Source organism: Hemicordylus capensis, chromosome 5 (assembly GCF_027244095.1).
Source record: "Hemicordylus capensis ecotype Gifberg chromosome 5, rHemCap1.1.pri, whole genome shotgun sequence".
Taxonomy (NCBI): Eukaryota; Metazoa; Chordata; class Lepidosauria; order Squamata; family Cordylidae; genus Hemicordylus; species Hemicordylus capensis.
Window position 1 is genome coordinate 15,443,672 of NC_069661.1, and position 22,747 is coordinate 15,466,418.

Here is a 22,747-nt window from a genome sequence, read left to right on the forward strand (position 1 = left end):
GAAAAGCAGCCCAAATTGGACAAGTACTGACCTTATGTTTGGGCTCCCAAGGGGCCTTTGTGCCAGACACACTGATGGGCTACTCGGTGCTCTCTCCCTATATAGGAAGGGCTGTGATGGGCTTTCAGACGGGTTAATGATATCTGCTTCCAAAAACCACTTGGCAGATTCAACCTGACATTTATGATTGAGATTCTCAAATGGACCTGCCTGGAAGATGCAGGCAGATATGGAGAGATTGCATTTGGAGCTGTAGCTTCCTTCCTCTGCTTCCTCCCTTAATAACTACTTTGTTAACCAGCAAGGATGCAGACCTCTCTTAAGAACGTAAGAATAGCCCTGCTGGATCAGGCCCAAGGCCTATATAGCTCAGCATCCTATTCTATACAGTGGTCCACTAGATGCCTCTGGGAAGCCCACAGGCAAGATCGGAGGGCGGGCCCCCTCTCCTGGTTGCTTCCCTGCTACTGGTATTTAGAGGCATCTTGCTTCTGAGGCTGGAGGTGGCCTATAGCCATCAAAATTGATAGCCATTGATAGACATGTCCTCCATGAATTTGTCTAACCCCCTCTTAAAGCCATCCAGGCTGGTGGCTGTCACCACATCTTGCGAAAAAGTGCTTCCTTTTGTCAGTCCTAAATCTTCTGCCAGTCAGTTTCATGGGATGACCCCTGGTTCTGATGTTGTCAGAAAGGGAGAAAACATTCTCTCTCCACACCATGCACAGTTTTATAGACATCTATCACATCTTCCCTTAATAGCCTTTTACATATCTTAAAATGCAGATATTGTAGCCTTGCCTCATAAGGAAGATACTTTGAGGCGTTCCCCCCTCATTTTTCTGAACTCCCCTGCCAAACCTTTTGGAAAGGAGAGCTGGTCTTGTGGTAACAAGCATGACTTGCCCCCATAGCTAAGCAGGGTCTGCCCTGGTTGCATCTGAATGGGAGACTTGATGTGTGAGCACTGCAACATATTCCCCTCAGGGGATGAAGCCGCTCTGGGAAGAGCAGAAGGTTTCAAGTTCCCTCCCTGGCTTCTCCAAGATAGGGCTGAGAGAGATTCCTGCCTGCAACCTTGGAGAAGCCGCTGCCAGTCTGTGAAGACAATACTGAGCTAGATAGACCAATGGTCTGACTCAGTATATGGCAGTTTCCTATGTTCCTATGTTTCCTATGTTCCTAACCATGTCTTTCCTCTCCCCATCCCCAAATTTAAGTACGGAGTTGTTCCATAAGGTTTCCCTCTGTCTCTACCCCTGTTAGCAAAGCTTTTGCTTCGCCTTCGTCAGTCTAATCTGAAGGATGCAAGACACTGTGGGAGACACCCAGACTAAGTTAGTCGTGACTAAGCCCTATTCAAATCACTGGGACTTAGGTTAGTCCACAACTAGCTTGACTCATTGATTTCAATGGCCCTGAGTCATGGCAAACTAGTCTGGATGTTGCCCAGTAGGGATGTGCAAACAGGTTCGATGTCGACCCGGTCCTCGCAGAGGTCCATTGGGCATGCACGGTGGCCACCAAAATGGCCGTGGCAATGGAGGGCAGGCCCGAAACGGGATGAAGACAACCTGAATTGGGTTATTTGTGTATAAAATGGAGGCCAGCGGGCGGTGGGGAGACTTCTGAAGACACACACCCCTCCCATCGGTGGCCAAATCTAAGCCCCTGGCAGTAAGTAAATTTTAATTTTTTTAAGTAAAAAAAAAAGTTTTTTAAACATATGACAACCCCCCCCCCCCACACACACACCAATCACACCCAGGGCGTGTTCGGGGGGTGCCAAAACTGAACTGGGTAACCTGTTTTTTTGCACATCCCTGTTGGCCAGTATTTAGTAATGCTTCTTGGAGACAGTGGCATTCTCTTGTAGCTCTAGTGCCCCTTTACACACTCCCACAGTGGCATGGGAGCTGCTTCTTGATGGTGTGATCCCAGGAAGATGCGAAAACTTCCAAAATCATTTAAAAATCACCCCTTTGCCCAATTGTTTTGAAATGTGGGTGGTAGCTTCCTTGCACCCATTGGGCACTACCACCCACCACAACTCACTCTTGGCCACCCTAGTGCCCCCCATGTGGAGCTATAAGTTTGTTGAAATCCCCATTATTTCCTATGGGAAAAAGCTTAAAGATGTGTAAACTTCAAAAATTCTTTAAAAATCACCCCTTTGCCCAATTTCTTTGAAATTTGGGTGGTAGCTTCCACCCATTGGGCACTACCACCCAACCCACTTTGGCCACAAAATGGAGGTCTAAATCTCTGAATTCTTTGTATCCGAATCGGGAGTGATTTATTTTGTACCCTAATCTAGGCAATTGAAGACAGGGGTGATTTGTTTTGCCTAGAAATCACCCAAATCGGCCAGATTTGGATACAAATCATTGTATACCCGAATTGTTTCTCACATCCCTAATGGAAGCCATTTTTATGGCCTGGTGATATAAAAGAACACAGGGAGACTAATTCCACCATATTTAGGAAACTTATATAATATGGCCGTAGCAACTCAACGATGTTCCTTGTGCCTAATAAAGTCCACAAAAATTCTTTTGCCACTGAGTAAGCTGGACAGCTTTTCATCCATCCTCGATAATAGGCTGGGTAAAAGTGCTGGGTAGGATGGTGTGGTCCAATGCATCACTTATCCCCCGCATGATCACTTCCCTCTCCTCCTGCTTTGGTTTTTGCAAAAACAGGACAAAAAATCAGGAGTGCTCCAAGCTCCCAAAGCCAGGTAGGATGCTATTCTAGCCGTCTTTTTGTGCATGAGAACTGGCCCAGTGTATTAAGTTGCCTGTATGGAGCCTGATCTCATTTGTCTGTTCCGCAGCTAACACCCCACCTGGTCTGTACCCTCTGGGCCAGCAGGGTGCCTGCCGGGCGGGGAAGATGCATGCAACTGCCTCTGCTCATGTGCACACTCTCGCGCGGCATGGATGGCATCCACAGTGCAGAAGCGGTTCCTGTTCCTTTGTTTATTTCTATTTATTTATTTGATTTGATTTCTATACCGCCCTTCCAAAAATGGCTCAGGGCGGTTTACACAGAGAAATAGCAAATAAATAAGATGGAACCCTGTTCCCCAAAGAGCTCACAATCTAAAAAGAAACAGAAGACAGACACCAGCAAGAGTCCCTGGAGGAATGCTGTGCTGGGGGTGGATAGGGCCAGTTACTCTCCCCCTGCTAAATAAGCAGAATCACCACGTTAAAAGATGCCTCTTTGCCAAGTTAGCAGTGGCCCAGGCAGGAGAGTCACGTTCCAATGTTGAGAAATGTGATGCCTCTTTCCTTCGGCCCCAAGCAAATTAACCTTTCCGAGAACATAAAAGGAAGGGAGGAGTTTTCTTACGCCTTTTGAGCTTCTAAAGCAGTCAGCAGATGTCATTTGAAAAGATGCTCTCCAGTTTGACAAGAGCCGAGTGTCCTTGATGGCATTTCAGACACGCAAGAGGAATCGTTTCCTCTGGAGCAGGACGAGATAGAGGAGCACTGAATTTGTGGTCCAGGCCAGACAAGACCAGTCTAGTGATTCAACTTTCTACTGTTAAAACCCTTCAGGCAGGAGGGGGTTAAAAGGAAAATGAGGGGAAGTGTTTGAGAAAAGGAGAATTTAGGCTTATTTTCTAACTGCAGCTTCCACACCCCACTGTCCTTATTTGCCCTGCAAATTTAGACATGTTTTTTGTGGGGTTTGCTTTCTGGAAGTTAGCCAGCAATCTTCTTTTATGTGTTAGATCACTGCTGTGACTAATAATGTGTGTTAAATGATCTTCTCCCCTATCTTTAAAAAAAATCTTTCTGCTTGTGAGAATTAAAATTCCAGTGGAAATTCTATACAAGCAGAGCTGTTGTTACCTTGTGATTTATTTCTGAAGTATCATAAATGGCCGCCTACCACATTCTGTTGTTAAAGCAAGTAGTTGGCATGCTATTAAGTATCACAAGGAATAAAGACAGGCCCTTGTCCCAAGGAGACTACAGTTTAAATGTCAACAGTGGGAGACGCAATAGAAGGAAAGGTAAGGTCGTTGCAAAAAGTGATAAATGACAAAAGAGAGGCGAGGAACAAGAGAGGAAATGATACTGAGGAATGATGGATCGTTTCTCTGGCACTTCAGCCCATAAAGTACACTTATCAAATTTATTCTTGGAGGTAAAGTAGGTTATGCTAGACATAGTGGTCAACATCCTGATTGATGTTACTTGTGTAGTGCTGCTAGCACTCCCACTTCTGAAATGTGGGTACTCATGCACGGGTGTGTGTGTGTTTCTGATCCCCCTGTTTGTCATGACCCAGCCTGTCACCAACCTCTCTCCCTCCAGTGAAGATTCAGAATTGGGACTGACTCACTGGCCCCATCCACGATCCAACCAATGGAGCAGAAGAAGTTAGAACTGATCTATCTATCTATCTATCTATCTATCTATCTATCTATCTATCTATCTATCTAACACCACCAAGCTAGAAGCTGAGGAAACCGAGGCTCAAAGGCTACTGTTCTGGTGACTCTAGGCCACCTCCAGCCTCAGAGGCAGGGTGCTTCTGAATACAAGTTGCAGGGGAGCAACAGCAGTAGGGAGGGCAAGCCCTCACCCCCTGCCTGTGGGCTTCTCGGAGTCATCTGGTGGGCCACTGTGTGAAACAAGATGCTGGCCTGAATGGGCCTTGAGCTTGATCCATCAGGGCTATTATGTTCTTAAGCCCGAGGGGCACAAACCACTGAGGAAGTCCCTTTAGGGACAGAGAACCTGAAATCACACTTGGAGAAGCTGGACCTGCTGCAGAGCTGGCCTCTCCACCCCTAACGACAGCACACTGGCACTGCCAGCAATCCAGGGAGAACCAGCTGGAACGACGACGGAGTGCCAGACTCTGGGCAATGGCCCCTTTAAGGCCAGGATGTTCCAGGTGTGGAGGTGGGGCTGGGGAGGAGTGATCTGAGCTCAGGCAGTACTTAAGAGCGCAGTTGGCCTGTAGACAGTGACAAGTCAACTTGTTCCCTGGGGCTTCTCAAGGGTATTCCAGTCTTGCTTCTGCCTTCCCCATACCCAGCCTTGTCACGACTCTGCTGCAGCCTCATCTCCAGCCTAGATGCCATCTCTTCTTGCTTTGACGTGGCCTCAACCACGCTTCACCTCCGGCCTTGTGAGCACTGAGGACAGGTCAGAACTGAACACCTTTCCCCATAGATGAGTCCCTGGGTGTTGTGCAGCTGTGTTACCCTTTCAAAAGCAAGGATGCTAGTGTTGCGCACACATGCTCTTTTGGGGCTGCATGTATGCACCGTTGGGGTCAGCCAATGTGTGCTCATCACCCTGGCTCTGATCTTAGTCTCCAGTTTAGACCAGAAGTAAGGAGACATGAAAATTCTGTCTCTGGGCAGGTCCCACCAGCTCATTTTTTTTTCAGACTCCCCCACTACACCAGACTGGCATTTAACAATTCAGCTGACATCCACCAAGCCACCACATACTTGCTAACAGTGGGTTCAGTTGTGGGGCCAATGGGGTTGCAAAGTTGCCATGTGCTGACTTCTACAAGGATCCAGTTAACTTGCATTTCCAACATGCCATTATGAAGTTTCTGCCTGCCCATGCAGAGAATACCGAGCTAGATAGACCAATGGTCTGATGCAGTGTAAGGCAGATTCAGATGTTCTGTGGGGAATTTCAGAGTGGCTTACATGAGTCTCGGAGGAGGCTTCCCACCAGATCATAAAAGGATTAGGAAATCTTTTATTTTGCAATGGAAGCTGTGCTTCATCTGAACTTGTTCTTACAATGTATGTATTTCTCAAGTGCCAAAGATATGCTGGCTAATTATAAGTTGTATAAATTACAAATTTAGGATTTTTGTCCAAGGTGGTTTCATATTTGTATGCATTCCCTCCACCGCCCTAGCAAATCAGGAGCAAATGCCACGGGGGGTTCACTCCCCTCTGTTTAACAAGCAGATACATGCCTTGTTGGGCAATCATAAAAGTTCAGAAGATCTTTAGGACAAAACTTTGGCATAATCATAAAAAAGTATGAATAGCTAAAACTGATGTAATTTTAGACTATTTGTGTAAGTGCTGATTGCAGATGACTTAACATGCCACGACCATCCCAGGTACCATAAATAAATCTCTTGTTCTGCAGAAATCATAAGACACACTGACTTTCCCCCTTGCTGCTCCCTGTGATTGGCTTGTTGTAGAACAGAAACCCATAACATTCCTTGATTTCATTAGATTACATCTGTCATTTACTTCTATTCCTCCTGGAAAGTAGAAAAATATCTATACACCTTTTGCCTCTGCAAGCTGGTTTTTGGATCCTTCTGAGAGCACTTCTTGTGGGAGTACTTTGTGGATCTTTGTGGGAGTTCAAGAGTACTAATGGCCGAGTTGGCATGTTTGTAGCTGTTACATCCATATAAAATCTGGTATTGGTTCTTAGTGTATTAGAAGACATGTCACAATAAAGAAGTCATCTTTTAAACATGCATGAACATGCATTATAAATGGGAACAAATTGCCAGTAATATTTGACGCACATTGACACATGTGCTGAACTGACCCCTTCCCTAGCAGCCATGAACATCAACTCCCTGGAGAAGAGTTCCAGGAAGGAGGTGAGGACCATGGGCAAACTTTGGACATTTTCCAGGGGGCAGGCAAAGGCTGTAATTCTATACCACCCAGAGAACGTTGTGAGCTACCCAGAGAACAGTTTTTTATGGGGCAGTTAACAAACCAAGTTTATTCATGTTATTATTGGCATGTGCTCCCCACCCATCCCTGTGTGAACATCTACTTCCTTTCTAGGTTAGGATAAATCAAGATTAGTTATGATGTCTATATCCACCAATCTTGGCCTATTCTTAGGTATTTGCTTCAGAGTACCTGAGATTTGAACCTGGGGGTTTAAATGAGTTTCAGATATCGGGTTCTCTGAAGCAAGAATAAATTGAGATTGGTGGTTTTTGATGTCATGACCAATCTTGGCTTATCCTGACCTAGAAAGGAAATAGATGCTTGTGTGGGGATGAGATGCAGGAGCATGAACTCCCAGGGATTAAGGAGGCCATGCGGAGCTCTGCTTCAACCAAGGCTCTGTCCATCCTAAGTCTGAACCAGCCCATTGTTTTTATTCATACGTAAATCTAATCTAGATTAATTGCTTGAAACACATACTGTTAATTAACAATTATTTCTAGGGGTGTGCACGGATAATTGTTTTTGTTTCAATTTGTACCCGAATTGAAATGCCCCTGATTTGTTTTGGGTCCAAATCTGACCCCCCCATCACCCCAGATTCGATTTGTACCCGAATTTTCTGAATTGATTCAGATCAAAAAAAGGGTCCTGGGGCCAAAAGAGTGGGATGGGTGGTAGTGCCCAATGGGTGGAAGCTACCACCCAAATTTCAAAGAAATTGGGCAAAGGGGGAAATTGGGCAAATGTTTAAAGAATTTTTGAAGTTGGCTCATCTTTAAGCTTTTCCTCATAGGAAATAATGGGGATTTCAGCAACCTTATAGCTCCATGTGGGGGGCACCAGGGTGGCCCAGAGTGGGTTGTGGGTGGGTGGTAGTGCCCAATGGGTGCAAGGAAGCTACCATCCAGATTTCAAAACAATTGGGCAAAGGGGTGATTTTTAAATGATTTTTGAAGTTTATGTGCCTTTACGCTTTTTCTCATAGGGAATAATGGGGATTTCAGCAGCCTTAGTTATAACTCTCCGGGGGCAGGGGTGGTGGCACCAGGGTGGCCCAGAGCAGGTTGTGGTGGGTCATAGTGCCTAATGGGTACAAGGAAGCTACCACTCAGATTTCAAAGGAATGTTTTTAAAATAATTTTTGAAGTTGGCATGTCTTTGGGGCAGATTCAGGGCAGAAAGTGGTTTCGGGGGCAGAAGAGTGGGTCAGGTGGTAGTGCCTCAATGGGTGCCTGCTACCATCCAGATTTCAAATAAATTGGTGAAAGAGGTAATTTTTAAATAATTTCTGAATTTTGCGTGTCTTTAAGCTTTCCCCCCATAGGGGATAATGGGGACTTCAGCAGCCCCATAACTCCACTTGGGGGGCACCAGTGTGGCCCAGAGCAAGTGGTGGTGTAGTGCACATAGGGTGCCAACCACCCCGAAACCCACAAGCCCATGAGGCACTGGGTATTTTTTGTTTCTAAGGTGTTCTGAGATTAGATTCTCTGGTAGCAAATGAGAGTCAGATTTGGCCGGATCTGGGTACAAATAGTTTTGTAGCTGAATCATTTCGCACATCCCTAATGATTTCTTTAATCAGGAGACCGTCCTAGTTCAAAAGCATAGCTTGAGCAGCCATCTGAAAAGCTGGCAACCTTTTCAAGAATGGGTGCCTAACTCAGCTGTTGACTTGTAAACTGTGTCTTGACTTTAGCTTGCCATGAATCCTGTTCGACTTGCCAGGGCCCTGCTGCAAACAACTGTTCATCTTGCAAAGATCCGTCACGTGTCTTGCTGGAAGGGCAATGTGTCCCTAGTTGCGCCCGGGGGTTCTATCTCAAGAACAGCGTTTGCAAAGGTAAAAGCTTTCAGTGGGAATTTATATGTTTAGTTCCAGCACAAAGAATGTAACCCTGGTCATTGCATATGAGGAAAAAGCATGAAGGCAAAAATAGTGCTTACTAAAATACCTATTTTGGGGATCGAAAGGAACCTACAAAGGAGGGAAATAAAGGAAGCGTTATTTATAGAGAAATTGAGACCTGATATTAATGCTCAGGAGGCACTTGCTGATGCCATAAGGTTTATTAGCCTCTGAGAAGAATCAGGTGATTTCTCGCCATCTCCCACCTCCCACTCATGGAATCTCTCCGCCAGTCATGGAACAGAGTGTTATCCCATCTAAGGAATTTAACAGCTGGGGAATGGAGGAGGTTTTCATCTGTGCTCATTGGTTTGCTTAACTGAGGTTGGTGTGTTACACCGGAACCTTTTTTATTTATGTATACCAACTCTTAGTTTTTTTTTTTCGTGCAAGAAAGGGTCTTTTTGTTGGGAGTCCAGCATTTGAAGTTGCCTTGGACTGAGGCCATTGGTCTGTCTGGCCCATAGCTGTGTGCTCTGCCTGGCAATGCTTCTCCAGATTTTCAGGCAAAGGCAGGGCCTACATCATTGGGCAGTGGTCAACAGGCCTTTAGAAGGCCCCACTTTTGATCCCTAAGACCACCTCTGTACCCAGAACCTTCATATAGGGGTGGCAGAGCACCTCTCCCAGGGCCCTTGGGAAACTTGGTTGTCTTGGAGCAGAGATCTTTCATCCACTGAGCTACAGGGATAGGGTCATAGCTGAATGGCAGAGCATCTTGTTTGCATGCAGAAGGTCCCAGCTTCACTCCCTGGCAACATCTCCAGGTAGGTCTGGGAAAGACTCCTGCCTGAAACCTTGGAGAACCGCTGCCAGTCAGGGGGTTTCTAACCTGTGGTACTCCAGATGTTGATGAACTACGCATCCCATCATCCCCAACTACAATTCATTGTTCCAGGGGATGATGGGAGTTGTAGTTCAGCAGCATCTGGAGTACCACAGGTTGGGAACCCGTGGTGTAGACAATACTGAGCTAGATGGACCAAGAGTCTGACTTGGTATATGCCAGCTTTCCATGTTCCTAACTGTGCTACTTGGGATCTTTTTAAGGGAGAAGTCAGAGTTGATCGTGGGACTTTATGTAACCAAAGCATGTGCTCTGCCACTGACCTATGGACACCCACCCCACCCCACATTAAAATCTCTCTCCACTTCATTCTTGCAAGCTCCATTTCCTGCTTCTAGAGTTCTCCACTGAGCCACCTCTTTCTGTGCTGGCAGATGGGGAAACACCCTGTCCTGTAAGCATTAAACTCTCTTGTGCCCAGGCTCAGATTAAGCCATGGAGGGTTTCCTTGCTCAGTGATACAGCACAAATTTTTCTGGTTCAATCCCTGGCCGTGCCAGGTTAAACGGGACTGCAGTGTAGGCATAGTTGGGAAAGAAACCTGCTGGAAACCTTGAAAAACTGCTACTCCTCACAGAAAACAACAGTTGTTTGGTTCAACTGATTGCCTGTTTCAATGTAAGACAGGTCCATGCATTACAATAAGCCCTGATTAAAATAAGCTCTGCTAACTGAGCAAAGAGGCACCTTTTCAAAGTGGTGATTCTCTTTATTGAGCAGGGGGCTAGGGATGTGCACGAACCGGCAGATGGCTGGTTTGGCGCAGCGGGGTGGGTTTCCTTTAAGGATTGGGGAGGGTGCTTTTATCCCCCTGCTGGGTTTTGCTGGCACTGTGTCGGGTAGTTCCGGTTTGACGCTGACCGGGGTGGCAAGGAACTGTCGCCCCGCGCCAGTGATTTTAAAGACTGTGCCGGCAGGGGAAACAAGGCAGTGGTGGTGGTGGGAGCACCTTCCCCAATCCTTAAAGATACCCACCCCCACCCCCCGTGTGCGCCAAACTGCTGGACCTTTGAACCGGTTCGGCAGTCCTCAAAAGGACCGCCGAACCGGTTTATGCACATCCCTACAGGAGGGTGAGGCCCTAACCATCCCCAGCACAGCATCCCACCAGTGGCTGTTGCTTCTGTCTTCCCTTATGTTTCTTTTTTAGATTCTGAGCCCTTTGGGGACAGGGAGCCATTTTATTTATTTATTTATATCTACATAAACGGCTTTGGGAACTTTTGTTGAAAAGCGGTAAATAATTATTGGTCATATCCGTACTCTGCCCATTCAGGTCTTCCTTCCATCTGTATGTGGCAATTGCCTATACACCCCTATCCTTTTATACTCCATGCTCCTACCCTTTTAGGGAGAATTGTGGCAGAATGGCAAACAATAGCCAGGCATCTTCCCGTTTTTAGTAGTGTGGCCAACTTTTTTTGCTGGCCCTATTCCTGTGCCTTCAATAGCAACTGCCCCACAGTCATTTCCTGGCATGGAGATAAGTGGTAAGAAAAGTTTCACCTGCTTCATTTCTGGGTGATGGGTGGCCATTAAAGGCATAAGAGCCAGGCCAGGGGGTGAAATTAGCAATTCTAGTTTTGCCAGTATCTCCAAAACCTTGCAATATCATCCCTCACATTTTCCTCTGCCCGCCGGGTAAGGCACTCCTCAGACTTAGGCACTCCTCTTTGGGAAAAACTGGCTTGGACAGACGGTAATCATGATATTATGTGGGTGTAAAGATTGGTGTATCAGTTGAAGACAGACACTCCCCCCAGCATAAATGTTTGCTGCTGAATGCCGCTCCTTTTAAAAGATTGCTGGATGGTTCTGCCTGATCAGATGCTGGGAGACTGGCTGTTGTTTTGTTTGCTGAGTGGCAATAAAAACAAAAATGGAATGATTTCCATGCCTCACAAATCCATCATTTGTGAAATCATTTGTGGAAAACTCAGCCCTTGTCAACGCCTAATTTCCAGTTGTGCAATCTTTGACAGCAGCTTGGTGACTAAAGGTTGCTGCTGGCTTTGATTAAAAGAAGCAGGAAAGAGGTGGGGAAGTAGAGCAATGAAGAAACGAGGGAAGGAAGTGAACTGGCTGGAGAATTTCTCGGGGTCTGTACGCACGTTAATGTTCAGGTCTGGCTCCGTAGCCCTTTTAAGGTGTCAGTTCTGATCCAATGAATGCATGGAGAGGCAACAAAGCCACCCGAATCTAAGTATGTTCCTTAGAATAGAGGTTCCCAACCTGGGTGCACAGATGTTGTTGGACTGCAACTCCCATCACCCCCAGCCACAATGGCCAATCCCCGTTGTGGCTGGGGATGATGGGAGTTGTAGTCCCATCTGTAGTCCCTTGGATCTGGGGATCCAAGGTTAGGAACCCTGCCTTAGAACATCTTTAAAGACTGCATACAGACTCTAGAAGCCAGCAGCTTTTTCAAGTCCCTGGCGCGCCACCCTGCCCAGCTTCATGAGTCGCGAATTGAGCAGGTCTGCCTGGGTGTCTCTTGTGAATACACACTTTACGTTTAATCTGCAGGGCTTGTGTTTTAATGCGCTCATTGTTCTGGCCCCTCCTCCCATTAACAAATGCATTGCCCTGTGTTAGCCTGCAATGAGTCGTGTGAAGCTTGCTACCCAGACCAGTCCAGATGTTTAAGCTGTGCTCCGGACAGAGTCCTGCATGGTGGGAACTGCCTCCTGAAATGCCCCGAGGCCTCCTACGTGGATAGCTCTCAGAGATGCAGAGGTAAGAGCTGGTTCCGTATCTGGCACTTCCTGAAGTAATCTCCCCATGACGTTTAGGAGATGTTTAAGTCAGCCCTGGTAGAAAAAACATTGACTGAACTCCAGACTAATGCCATGCTAGCAGAAACATGTTCTAGCTAGTTCCACTCAGTCCGGAGTTTGTGTGCCAGATTAGTGTTGTACTTAGTTCCCGTGCAATGAAAAAAAAACCCTCTCTGGGGGTGTGGGGGGCTTCCCAGGGACAGGCTGCTGCTGGTGGACCCTCAAGTGCTGGGTGGGTGTGCATCTGACATCAGATGCAGGCTAGTGTGGCCAGCACCAGGAGGGGTCCGCATGGGACCCCTTGCTCACTCCCAGCTGGCCTTCTGTTTGCCAACTGGGTGCTTTCTTTCTCTCGCTCTCCCATAGCAAGGGAGGGAAAGAAAGCACCCAGCCAGAGAACAAAGGGTCAGCTGGGAGCAGGCAAGGGGCCACGTCTCACACTCCCAGCCAGTGAGCGCCTTGTTCACCAGCTGGGTTCAGGAAGGGAGAGCCTGGGGGAGGGGAAAGGGGGATATGTGGTGGCTCCCGGACTCTGGTGACCCAGGGATATCGATTTTTAAATTCTAATGTGTTTTTAACGTGTGTTTATCTATTATTTTTAATCTTTTTAATGAATTTTAAATGCTTTATATTTTATGTTTTAATTCTGTACACCACCTAGAAGCTTTTTATACTAGGCGGTATATAAATTCAATCAATCAATCAATCAATCAAATATGTGTGTGTGTCCCTACCCCTTGTCCAGTGGTGACTACACCATTGTCTCTCTAACTGGTTTTTGAGTTTGGGTGGGCCATTGTCTGGGGGAAATGGGAGTGGATGTTCAGCACCAGAATATAGGTGATTCTTTATGTTCTTGTTGCTCTCGGTCCTGCTGGCTTCGGTGCCAATCCAGCAGAACAGTGTATCAGAACAGTTTCTGATCCTGCAGAATCTAATGTTGCAGGGGAGCAACAGCAAGAGAGGGCATGGCCTCCTCCCCTCTTGCCTGTGGGCTTCCCAGAGGCATCTGGTGGGCCACTGTGTGAAACAGGATGCTGGACTGGATGGGCTTAGAAAAATAAATTATGACCCACAGTAATTTTGGGGGGTGTTTATGACCCCCAAAGCTTATTCTTAGAGTCTGCAGGAATAGACATGATCAGAGGAAGACAGCCCTTGTGTTTCTGCCTGAGACACTGAGTCTGGACGTGCCTGCTGATTGGATCTAGGGGAGCCTAAAGCAGCAACGCATGACCCCTTGGGAAGGCGGCAGGCACAGACAAGGCTGCTGTGGAGCCAAAGCAGGGAATATCAAGTGGCCTCCAGTGAGCTTTCATTCTAAAGTAGTGTGGGATTGAAGAGTTATTCCTGGCTGAAAGTGCCCTTGAAATGGGCTGTAAGAAGCATCGCTCATGTTTGGAATAAATGATTGGACTTACAAGCTCTTTCTGTTCTTCTACCAGATTGCCACCGTTCCTGTGCCAGCTGTGTTGGGCCTTTATCTGTTCAGTGCACTTCTTGCTCCTCTCCTCTGGCCTTGCGTCAGGGTCAGTGTCTGCCTGCTTGTGGAGAGGGCTTCTATCAGGATGGCACAGTCTGCAAAGGTAACCAGGGTTCACGTTCTGATGCAGCCCAACAAAAATAGCTGCAATTCATATATATACACACTCTCTCTCTCTCTCTCTCTCTCTCTCTCTCTCTCTCTCTCTCTCTCTCTCTCTCTCTCTCTCTCTCTCTCTCGTATGTTTCCTGATTGTCTCTCAAATATTCTACAAAAGTTTTCAGAACTTCACTTGGTTGGAGAGAAAAATCTTGCGGCAGAAATTCTCAGGGAGGGAGTCTAATTGAACCCAATTGCCTGATTTCATCTGGTGAAATTCTAGTATGAGGTTGAGTGCTTTTGGAAAACTTTGCCAGAAGAAGTGGTCGTGGTGGAGTAGGAGGAATGCTGAAAAGCAGACATCCAAACCAAGATAACTTGAATCCTGTTTCGTTGGTCATATCCTGGGTGTCTGAGGAAGGAGAACCCCCTCCTCATTCTGCCCCAGAATACTTTCCTGGGAGTGGTTTCACAGCCCGTTTTGTTCTTCTGCAGGTTGTCCTCCATCTTGCCGCAAATGTGTTGGCCCGGATCCTTTGCACTGCACACAGTGCATGAGACCAGAGGAGGGTCTGCAGCCAGAAGTGAACCCAGAGGGGACCGCAGTTGGTGTCTGCCTACCCCAGTGCAAAGCCCATTTCTACCTCAGTAATGATGGGGTATGCAAAGGTGAGGAAAGCAATTGCCCAGGAGGAAGATAGCAACAATCTGGCATAAGATTCATAGCAAGCTCTCTATCACTTTGTGTATACTTTAATTTTAAAAGATCTGCATCAAGTCAAACCAAATTCCAAGGCCTGAAGCAAAAACATTGGCAGATGTCCTCTTGAACTGTTCTGATGCTGTTGACCACTTTGCTGACTCGGGATGTGCAAACTAGCCCTCTTGCTTTTGTGGATATTTCCACTGCCCAAAAAGCATCCTGCAACTGGGTCATTTCTCTGCAAAACCAGAAGTACAGTTTTCACAGTGGTGCGGTTTTGGCGACGGCTGCCTTGTGAGGTTGTTCATATGCCAGATGTGTGCATCACTCCCCATTCACGGTGATTTTGCTTAGCATCGTTTCCTACTAAAGTGCTCAGTGGCTTGCTTTCTTTGACAAAATGCGGTCTGACTTGCTAATTCCTTATCCATGTTCCCCAACCAAGTGCTGATCAGTTTGCTGGTGAGGGGTGTGTGTTGCACTATTGCTCACAGACCAGACTGTTGGGTACCTTTCCCCGTTTCCCCTATTCTGCCCAAGAAGACAACAATGACTACTGCTACTACTGCTTATATACTGCTTTTCAACAAAAGTTCTCAAACTGGTTTAAATAGAAGGAAAATTAAAAGATGGTTCCCTGTCCTCAAAAGGTTCACAATCTAAAAAGAAACAGAAGGTAGAGACCAGCAACAGCCACTGGGGATGAATAGGGACAGTAGAGAATCATTACTTTGAAAGGTGCTTCTTTGCCTAGTCAGCAAGCGCCACCACTTCTTAAAGATTTACAGATCTGTGATAACTGCTTCTTTGCCTCTATAAATTTTGCACCAGCAGTGCAAATAGGGAAGTGGCAAGGGAGAAGGCAGATGTGGAACTACCATACACTGGATCTTCTGGCATTTTTAAAAAACAACATCAGCTTTAAAAACTGGGGAGAAAGGGACTTAGTAACTATAGCAATGGGCCACAGTGACTAACTGGAGTGTAGCAAAATCTCTGCAAGCCTTTCTATCAGTCTCAGAGAGCCAAATCTAGATCCTGGATCTTGTGTACTGCACAACAACCAAGGGAGAGACAGCTTTTGTAGCATGGCTCATTACAATCCCATTTTTTCTGAAGCTACACATGAAATTGGTGAGTAGACTTGGAACTGACCTATAGCTTTTGCCTACAGTTCTTGTGTGTGACTTGCTTATTAACTCCTAAGAAGAGGTCACTTGTGTGTGTGTTTCCTCTCTGGCACTGCCACTTAATTGGGACAGTGGGATTACTGCCTGTGGTTTAAATTTGCTCAGACCAGTGCAATCCTGGAGAGCAATAATAGCTTTGCAGATGGTGGGGAGGGACAACCCCCATCAAAGCACTCAACAATTCAATAAACCCCAAAGGTGTCCAGAAGTTCTAGGATGGTTACATATTTTGACCATGTTCAAAGAAAATATTCGGCTGACCTGGATGACTCCCCTGCCCGCTCCCCAGAAATGATTGGCTAGTAAAAAGTTGTTTTTGCTCAGTGTATTTGTTTTTATTGACATTTACTGGAGGCAAGTGCTTTCCGAAGGCACGTCTGAGCATTTTTGTTGTGCTCAAGGGCCTTCTGTTGAACAATGCTGCATCAGGTTCACTCCAAAAAGCACCAGTTCAGCATTCACATCTCAAACACGCTCCTCGACAAACAAATTTGCTTATGATACAGATTTTTGGGGAATCGGCATGAGAGATAAGGCTGCCAAGACAACCTGCTGAGCGTTGTTCTCTATTCAGTGTGTGAGTACTTGGGGCGGGGGGCGGGTTGGTTGGGTCCAGCGGACAATTCTTCCCCATCAGGTATTCGAAGAGATGTCCCAGTTGCTTGTTGAGATTGTTGATACAGGGCTGCCACTCTCTCTCCCCCACCTTCTGCCTCAGTCTGTTCCCCTTCCTTCCGCCCCAGTCCGTTCCCTGCCGCTTCCCCCCTTCCTTCCACCCCAGTCCGTTCCCTATTCTTCCCCAGTTCCCCGTTGCTTCCCCCTCCCTTCCGCCCCAGTCCATTCCGCAGCTCTTTCTCCATCCATTTCTCTCCTCGCCGTGATCCCTCCCCTCAATTTTCACCTGCCCACCTCCTCTGCCGCCCAAAGTCGGAGTGCCCGTTGGAGTGCGGCGACTGCTCAATGGCCTCCTGCCGCGCGTGAGCCTCCGCTGCCCAGCCAATCCGCTGAGTGCCTGGATGCATCCCCACGCATCCAGGACAGGCATGTCTATGGGAAATAATTATATAGATAAATAAGATGGTTCCCTGTCCCAAAAGGGCTTTCAATCTAAAAAAGAAACATAAGGTAAATACCAGCAACGGCCACTGGAAGGATGTTGTTCTGGGATTGGGTAGGGCCAGTTATTCTCCCCGTGCTAAATATAAGAGAATCGCCACTTTGAAAGGTGCCTCTTTGCTCAGTTAGCAGGGGGTTACCTTTGGGATGAGGGAGTTGCTGAATCCCTTCTTCTTGCACTCTGAAGCCCTGGGTCCAGAGGCGAGGACCCCACTCTCTGGTTCCTCCCCATGCCAGCATCGTCCCTCCCAAAACCTGTGGCAATGCTGGAATGGGGTGGAGGTGCAGAGCAGCTCCTGCCACATGGGGGTTTCCAATGTCCCCCTTGTAGTGCAGGAAGGAATTCTGCCATTGGGCAGGGGTACCCAAGCTTTTTTAACAAGTGTACCCCTTCTGTTGCAAATGTTCAGCTCAGGTACCACCAGCTTACATCCAGACTAAGTTACTCATGAGTAAAGGTAAAGTGTACCATCAAGTCGGTGTTGACTCCTGGCACCCACAGAGCCCTGTGGTTTTCTTTGGTAATATACAGGAGGGGTTTACCATTGCCTCCTCCTGTGCAGTATGAGGGATGTCTTTCAGCATCTTCCTATATTGCTGCTGCCCAGCGGGGATTCAAACTGGCAACCTTCTGCTTATTAGTCAAGCATTTACCCCGCTGCGCCACTTATTTTATTTATTTAATGTATTTTTATACCACCCAACACTTACGTCTCTGGGCGGTTTACAAGAAGATAAAAACAACGTTAAAACATTAGTTAAAAACAAAAAGAAGAAATTTAAAACACAACAATTAATTTTTTTAAAAAAAAATATTCTAAAACATTAAAAACAATCAAAACAGTATCATTTAAAAGCCTGGGTGAACAGATGCGTTTTTAAAGACTTTTAAAAAATTGTCAGATGGTGGTCTTTTGGTGATCTTACTCATGAGTACTCCCATTGAAGTACTCCCATTGAAATTAAGGGGACAGGTTGCCTTATTCATTTCAGTGGAAATGTTCAGTGCTAATTATCTGGATCCTGTCATTCAGCCTGAGGGGAGGGGCATGCTGAGCTTCAGCACCATAGCCAGCCAATCAGGAGCAATGGAGGAGGGGCCTCACCCTCCTCCCCTGCTTTCGGCAGCAGCAGAGAAATCACTGAGTATGTGTCGACTTCAGTAATCGACATGGGGAACAAATCCTGGGCCTGCAGCATGGGGAGGAGGGCAGGGGCTGCGTATTCCTTGGGCTCCCTTCAAATACCCCCTTGTTGGGAACATCTGCTGTAGAGGATCCCACAGCACAAGGTAATGGAGAAGATGCTGTAAGGAAAGCAAGACTGGACAAGCTCAGTTGACTCATGTACGTGTGTGTGTGTGTGTGTGCATGCATTTTAAACCCTTGTCTCTTTCTTTCCTTCAGAGTGCCACTCCTCCTGCTTGTCTTGTATGGAGGAATCTCCAGAGAATTGCACAGCCTGCTCACCTCCCCAAGTCCTTTTCGGTGGCCAGTGCCAAACGGAGTGCCCAGAGGGATGGTATCACCAGGAGGCACGTTGCTACTGTGAGTCCCCACTGCTGAATATCTGGTCATTTAATTTCCGTGCTTCTGTACTGCCTTTTGCTAATAGAGCCTCTGGGTAGTTCTTGCAAGCTGACCACTGGGGCAGGAATCCTGGCTTCGTCCTAGGGCCTTACATTGTTTTAAAAAACCCACCACCACAACGCATACAAAACTTTTCTTAGGTATTAGCCTTGGCACTATATTGGTGATAAGGGTGTGACTTTCTGCAGGGGTGTAGCCTGCTGCATTATTTATTTAATATTTACTTACTTATTTGAAGCAGATATGTCCTATCTTTCCATTTTCAAAAAAAATGCTCAGGGTGGCTTGCAAAGAACAGAGCTCATTAAAACAAAGCAACAAGAAGACAATATCGTATCCAAACCAGAGGCAGAGGCACTGGTTTCTTATTTTTTTAAAAAAAGATTTAAAATGCAGTATAAAACAGCCATCAACCAGAATGAACTAGGAATCCTGTAGGGTAAAAGCCTGTTTAAAAAGGTGGAAGGCCAACAGAGAAGAGGCATGGCGGGCCTCCCTTGGAAGAGGCTTCTACAGCCAAGGTGCCACCACTGAGAAGGTCCTCTCCCTTGTCCCAGTGAAACATGCCTCGGATGTTGGTGGGGCATGGAGAAAGGCCTCTAAAAGAGATCTTAATAGGCAGGCAAGCTTATGGGGGAGAAGGTGGCCCTTGAGTTTCCTGGGAAATGTGTCAGAATTGAGGATCAGAGTGCACTGCAGCATGGGGCCTGCTTAGCCATTCCAGGTCTCTCCCCCCGCCCAGTTCCTCAAGCTAGAATGTATTGCACCAAATGCATTCAGTAAGTCAGACTATTGGTTCTCTTGATCTAGTACAACTGTATTTAGCTGAATCCTAGACCAGGTTTTTTCCAAGTTACTTGATGTTGGAAATCAGGGAGTCATCTTACATAGAACATAGGACATGAGAAGCTGCCATATACTGAGTCAGACCATAGGTCCACAGTATTGTCTACACAGACTGGCAGCGGCTTCTCCAATGTTGCAGGCTTGAATCTCTCTCAGCCCTATCTGGAGATGCCAGGGAAGGAACTTGAACATCAGATGCTCTTCCCAGAGTGGCTCTATCCCTTGAGGGGAATATCTTACAGTGCTCACACTTCTTGTCTCTCTTTCATATGCAACCAGGGCGGACCCTGCTTAGCTAAGAGGACAAGTCATGCTTGCTACCACAAGACCAGCTCTCTTCCTTAAATTCAGAGTCCTCTTTTGGGTAAAGATAGGTATATATGGCCTGTACTTGTTTTTTAAGAAGTTAAAAACAGCAGCTCATCTTGAATTCAGAGTCGCCTTGTACTCGGGTAAATACGATATCTACTCTGACTGGCAGCGGGTCTCAGCCAGAGAGTCCTTGCGGCCTAAGAGCCTCTCACTGGAGTTGACAGGTTGAACCTGGGACCTTCTGCACATGTTCTGCCACTAAGCTGTGGCTGCAGACTTTGCTTGCTCACCCTTACGTATAGAAAACACATTCCGAAACATCTTGATGGGGGGAATGGCTCCATGCTCATTCTATGAGAGGAGAGCTCACCTATGGGAGGAGAGCTGGTCTTGTGGTAGGAAGCGTGAATTGTCCCCTTAGCTAAGCTGGCACCACCCTGATTTGCATTCGAATGGGAGACTACATGTTAGGGGATGGGAAGCCGCTGTAAGAGCACCTGCCTGCTTGCATGCAGAACGTTTCAAGCCTGACATCTCCAAGATAGGGCTGAGAGAGACTCATTGGAGAAGCTGTTGCCAGTCTGTGGAGAAGTCCTGAGCTAGATGAACCAATGATCTTACTCGGTATAAGGCAGCTTCCTGTGTTGTTGTTCATAAATGCCTATTGCCTCCCACCCACCCCCCAGCAAAATAGCCTAGAAGGGTGGTGGTAACCCACAACTCCTTCTTTTATCCCCTGTTTGTTTGCAACTTCAGAGTCATGAGGAATGTGACCTTTAATCTACCTTTAATCTTCCATAAAGATCCCATTTAATTTCAGGCTGTGTTTGTGAGTATGTGTCCAGAGGAATGCCTGGCTCGTGGCTAGACAGATAACAGAGAATGGCTCTTTTCCTTTTATTAATGGGAAGTGCTTGCGAAAGTCCGCTGCTGATGTTGTGGTAGGCCTGAGGATAGTCTATTTGCCACAAAGCGACAGGCGAGATAAACCCTTTTTGTAACTGTATATTGGCTTATTGTTTTTCCTTGCGCGCCTTCTATGGGCTTTGAAGTTTATGGAGGAGGAAATGTTGCAAAGATAAGAGGAAAATAGTCAATTGCGGTTGGTTATCTGGCCACTTGAGAGTTGTTTATACAGCCAGCATGTGCTGTTATGGTTGCAGAAGATTTGAGCACATATGTGCACAACAGATTGTTGCATTTCAATTAATGGCACAAGGCACGAGATGGAATGAGCTCCAGATGGCTGTGCCGGTACAGTGGCCCCTATATGGCTGGGACCCAGTTCTGCGGCTTACATTGCATAAGGGTTAATCCAGCCCTGGCAATAGCCCTAGCTGCTTACCAAGAGGGCAACACACCCTTTCACAGACAGCTACTCAGCTTGCTCTCGAAGGTGTCATAAATTCAGTGTAAAAAGATGCTCATCTCTGATGGTTCTGCCGCAGAACTCCCTCTACAGTCTACCCTGGACAAACATCTGCTGTTTTGCGGGAGAGAAACTGAGAGATGTATATGCAGAATCATGTATACATTATGGTAGGCTACACAGTGAGGCTATTCCCAGGATCACCCAAAAGCGGGCTAAGGGAGCCCAGCCCGCTTTTGGGCGATCGTGTGCTGCAGTGGGAGCCATGCAGCTCCCGGCAGCTAGCCACATTAAACCCCCCTCCCCTTAAATGAGGTTTATGGGGAGCGGCACATGGCGACACACGAGTAGACCCCTGACCGGGTGGCTGCAAGCAGCCTCCTTGACTCAGTGGTCTCTCCAGGATGACCCGAGTGCTTGCACGGGGCATCCTGGAACTTCCCATGGCCATGTGGCCCCCGATCCCTGCAGCCCCCGATCCCTGCAGCCCCCGATCCCTGCAGCCCCCGATCCCTGCAGCCCCCGATCCCTGCAGCCCCCTCCGGTTCCGTGACGGAGCCGGCAGCCATGTGGGCGGCCTGTCTTGCCACCCAGAGAGGAGGCAGTGATTATCTGTGGGGAGGTAAGCGCTTTTGGGCTTCCTCCCTGCAGAAGGCAGTAGCTTCCTGCCGCGATCGTGAGGATCGCTTCAGTCAGTATTTTGCCTTTGTTAAAGATGTCAGTTTTCTTGATGGAATTCCCTATCTTCTTTCTCCCACCCAGTATGTCATCCTTCTTGCAAGACGTGCCGTGGGTCTTCAGATGCTGAATGTGCAAGCTGTCAGCCCCATGCCACTTTTGTCAATGGAAGATGTAGGGCTCCTTGCAAAGAAGAGCAATACCTCAATCTGGTGGGATACTGCATTGGTAAGTAACAGTTGGTAAGGAGGTGGTGAAAAGCTTTTCTTTCTGATATGCTAGCATTCCATTTGCAGGGAATTTTTGACTTGGGAGATCAGTCAAACATGTTAACTGTGCCTGCATTCTGAATGGGGCAGCACTAAAAGAGGCATTAAAAGGGGTGTTTTTCCATAAACATCTTTTCAATCTGCAAACACCATTTTGGTGACTTTTGGAGGCGGAAGGAGTTTGCCATCAGAGTCCAAAGAGTTTTCCCACATCTGAATGGCTAAAGTGCATTATGCCTTCACTCTGAATTGTCTTCATGACATCATTGCCTAACCAGACAGATCTGACTATACAGTGTCAGGATGTCGTCATGCTCATGATGGGATTCCTGCTTAGCTGGGATCTCATTACCGGGGACAACAAACAACAAGTAGTTCTACGTAGTTTGCTTCTTTTAACACAGTGACTCTTACCTAGGACCCTCTCCTGTGTGTAGCTAACTTGGTTTGTATTGGACTGTCAGCGTATGGGTAACATGGGGTAACAAACTCTATACTTCAATGGCTGCTGTCTTGAAACAATATATATATATACATACATACACACACACACACACACACACACACACACACACCCCTAGGATCCCATCCCATGTGAATTTTGGTTTGTACTGGACTATAAATAAGTTATTAGAAGGGGACACATGGACAGACACACTGACATGGTGATCTCATAAACCTTCCCTTTGGAAAGTGGGCTAAAAGTGGCATAGGAACATAGGAAGCTGCCTTATACTGAGTCAGACCATTGGTCCATCTGGATCAGTATTGTCTACCTAGACTGGCAGCGGCTTCTCCAAGGTTGCAGGCAGGAATCCCTCTCAGCCCTATCTTGGAGAAGCCAGGGAGGG

The 22,747-nt window shown here is 47.0% G+C and overlaps 1 protein-coding gene across 4 annotated transcripts in view; it reads left to right on the forward strand.

The window, feature by feature from the left end:
• FRAS1 (Fraser extracellular matrix complex subunit 1) overlaps positions 1-22,747 on the forward strand; it is a 383,137-nt gene that overhangs the window by 186,792 nt on the left and 173,598 nt on the right. For all 4 annotated transcript variants that reach the window (XM_053252057.1, XM_053252060.1, XM_053252061.1 and 1 more), the window contains 6 exons: positions 8,409-8,552; positions 12,061-12,201; positions 13,688-13,828; positions 14,320-14,493; positions 18,240-18,380; positions 21,712-21,855. In XM_053252057.1, the coding sequence (XP_053108032.1) occupies positions 8,409-8,552; positions 12,061-12,201; positions 13,688-13,828; positions 14,320-14,493; positions 18,240-18,380; positions 21,712-21,855 (885 nt within the window). The remainder of the gene's footprint in view (positions 1-8,408; positions 8,553-12,060; positions 12,202-13,687; positions 13,829-14,319; positions 14,494-18,239; positions 18,381-21,711; positions 21,856-22,747) is intronic.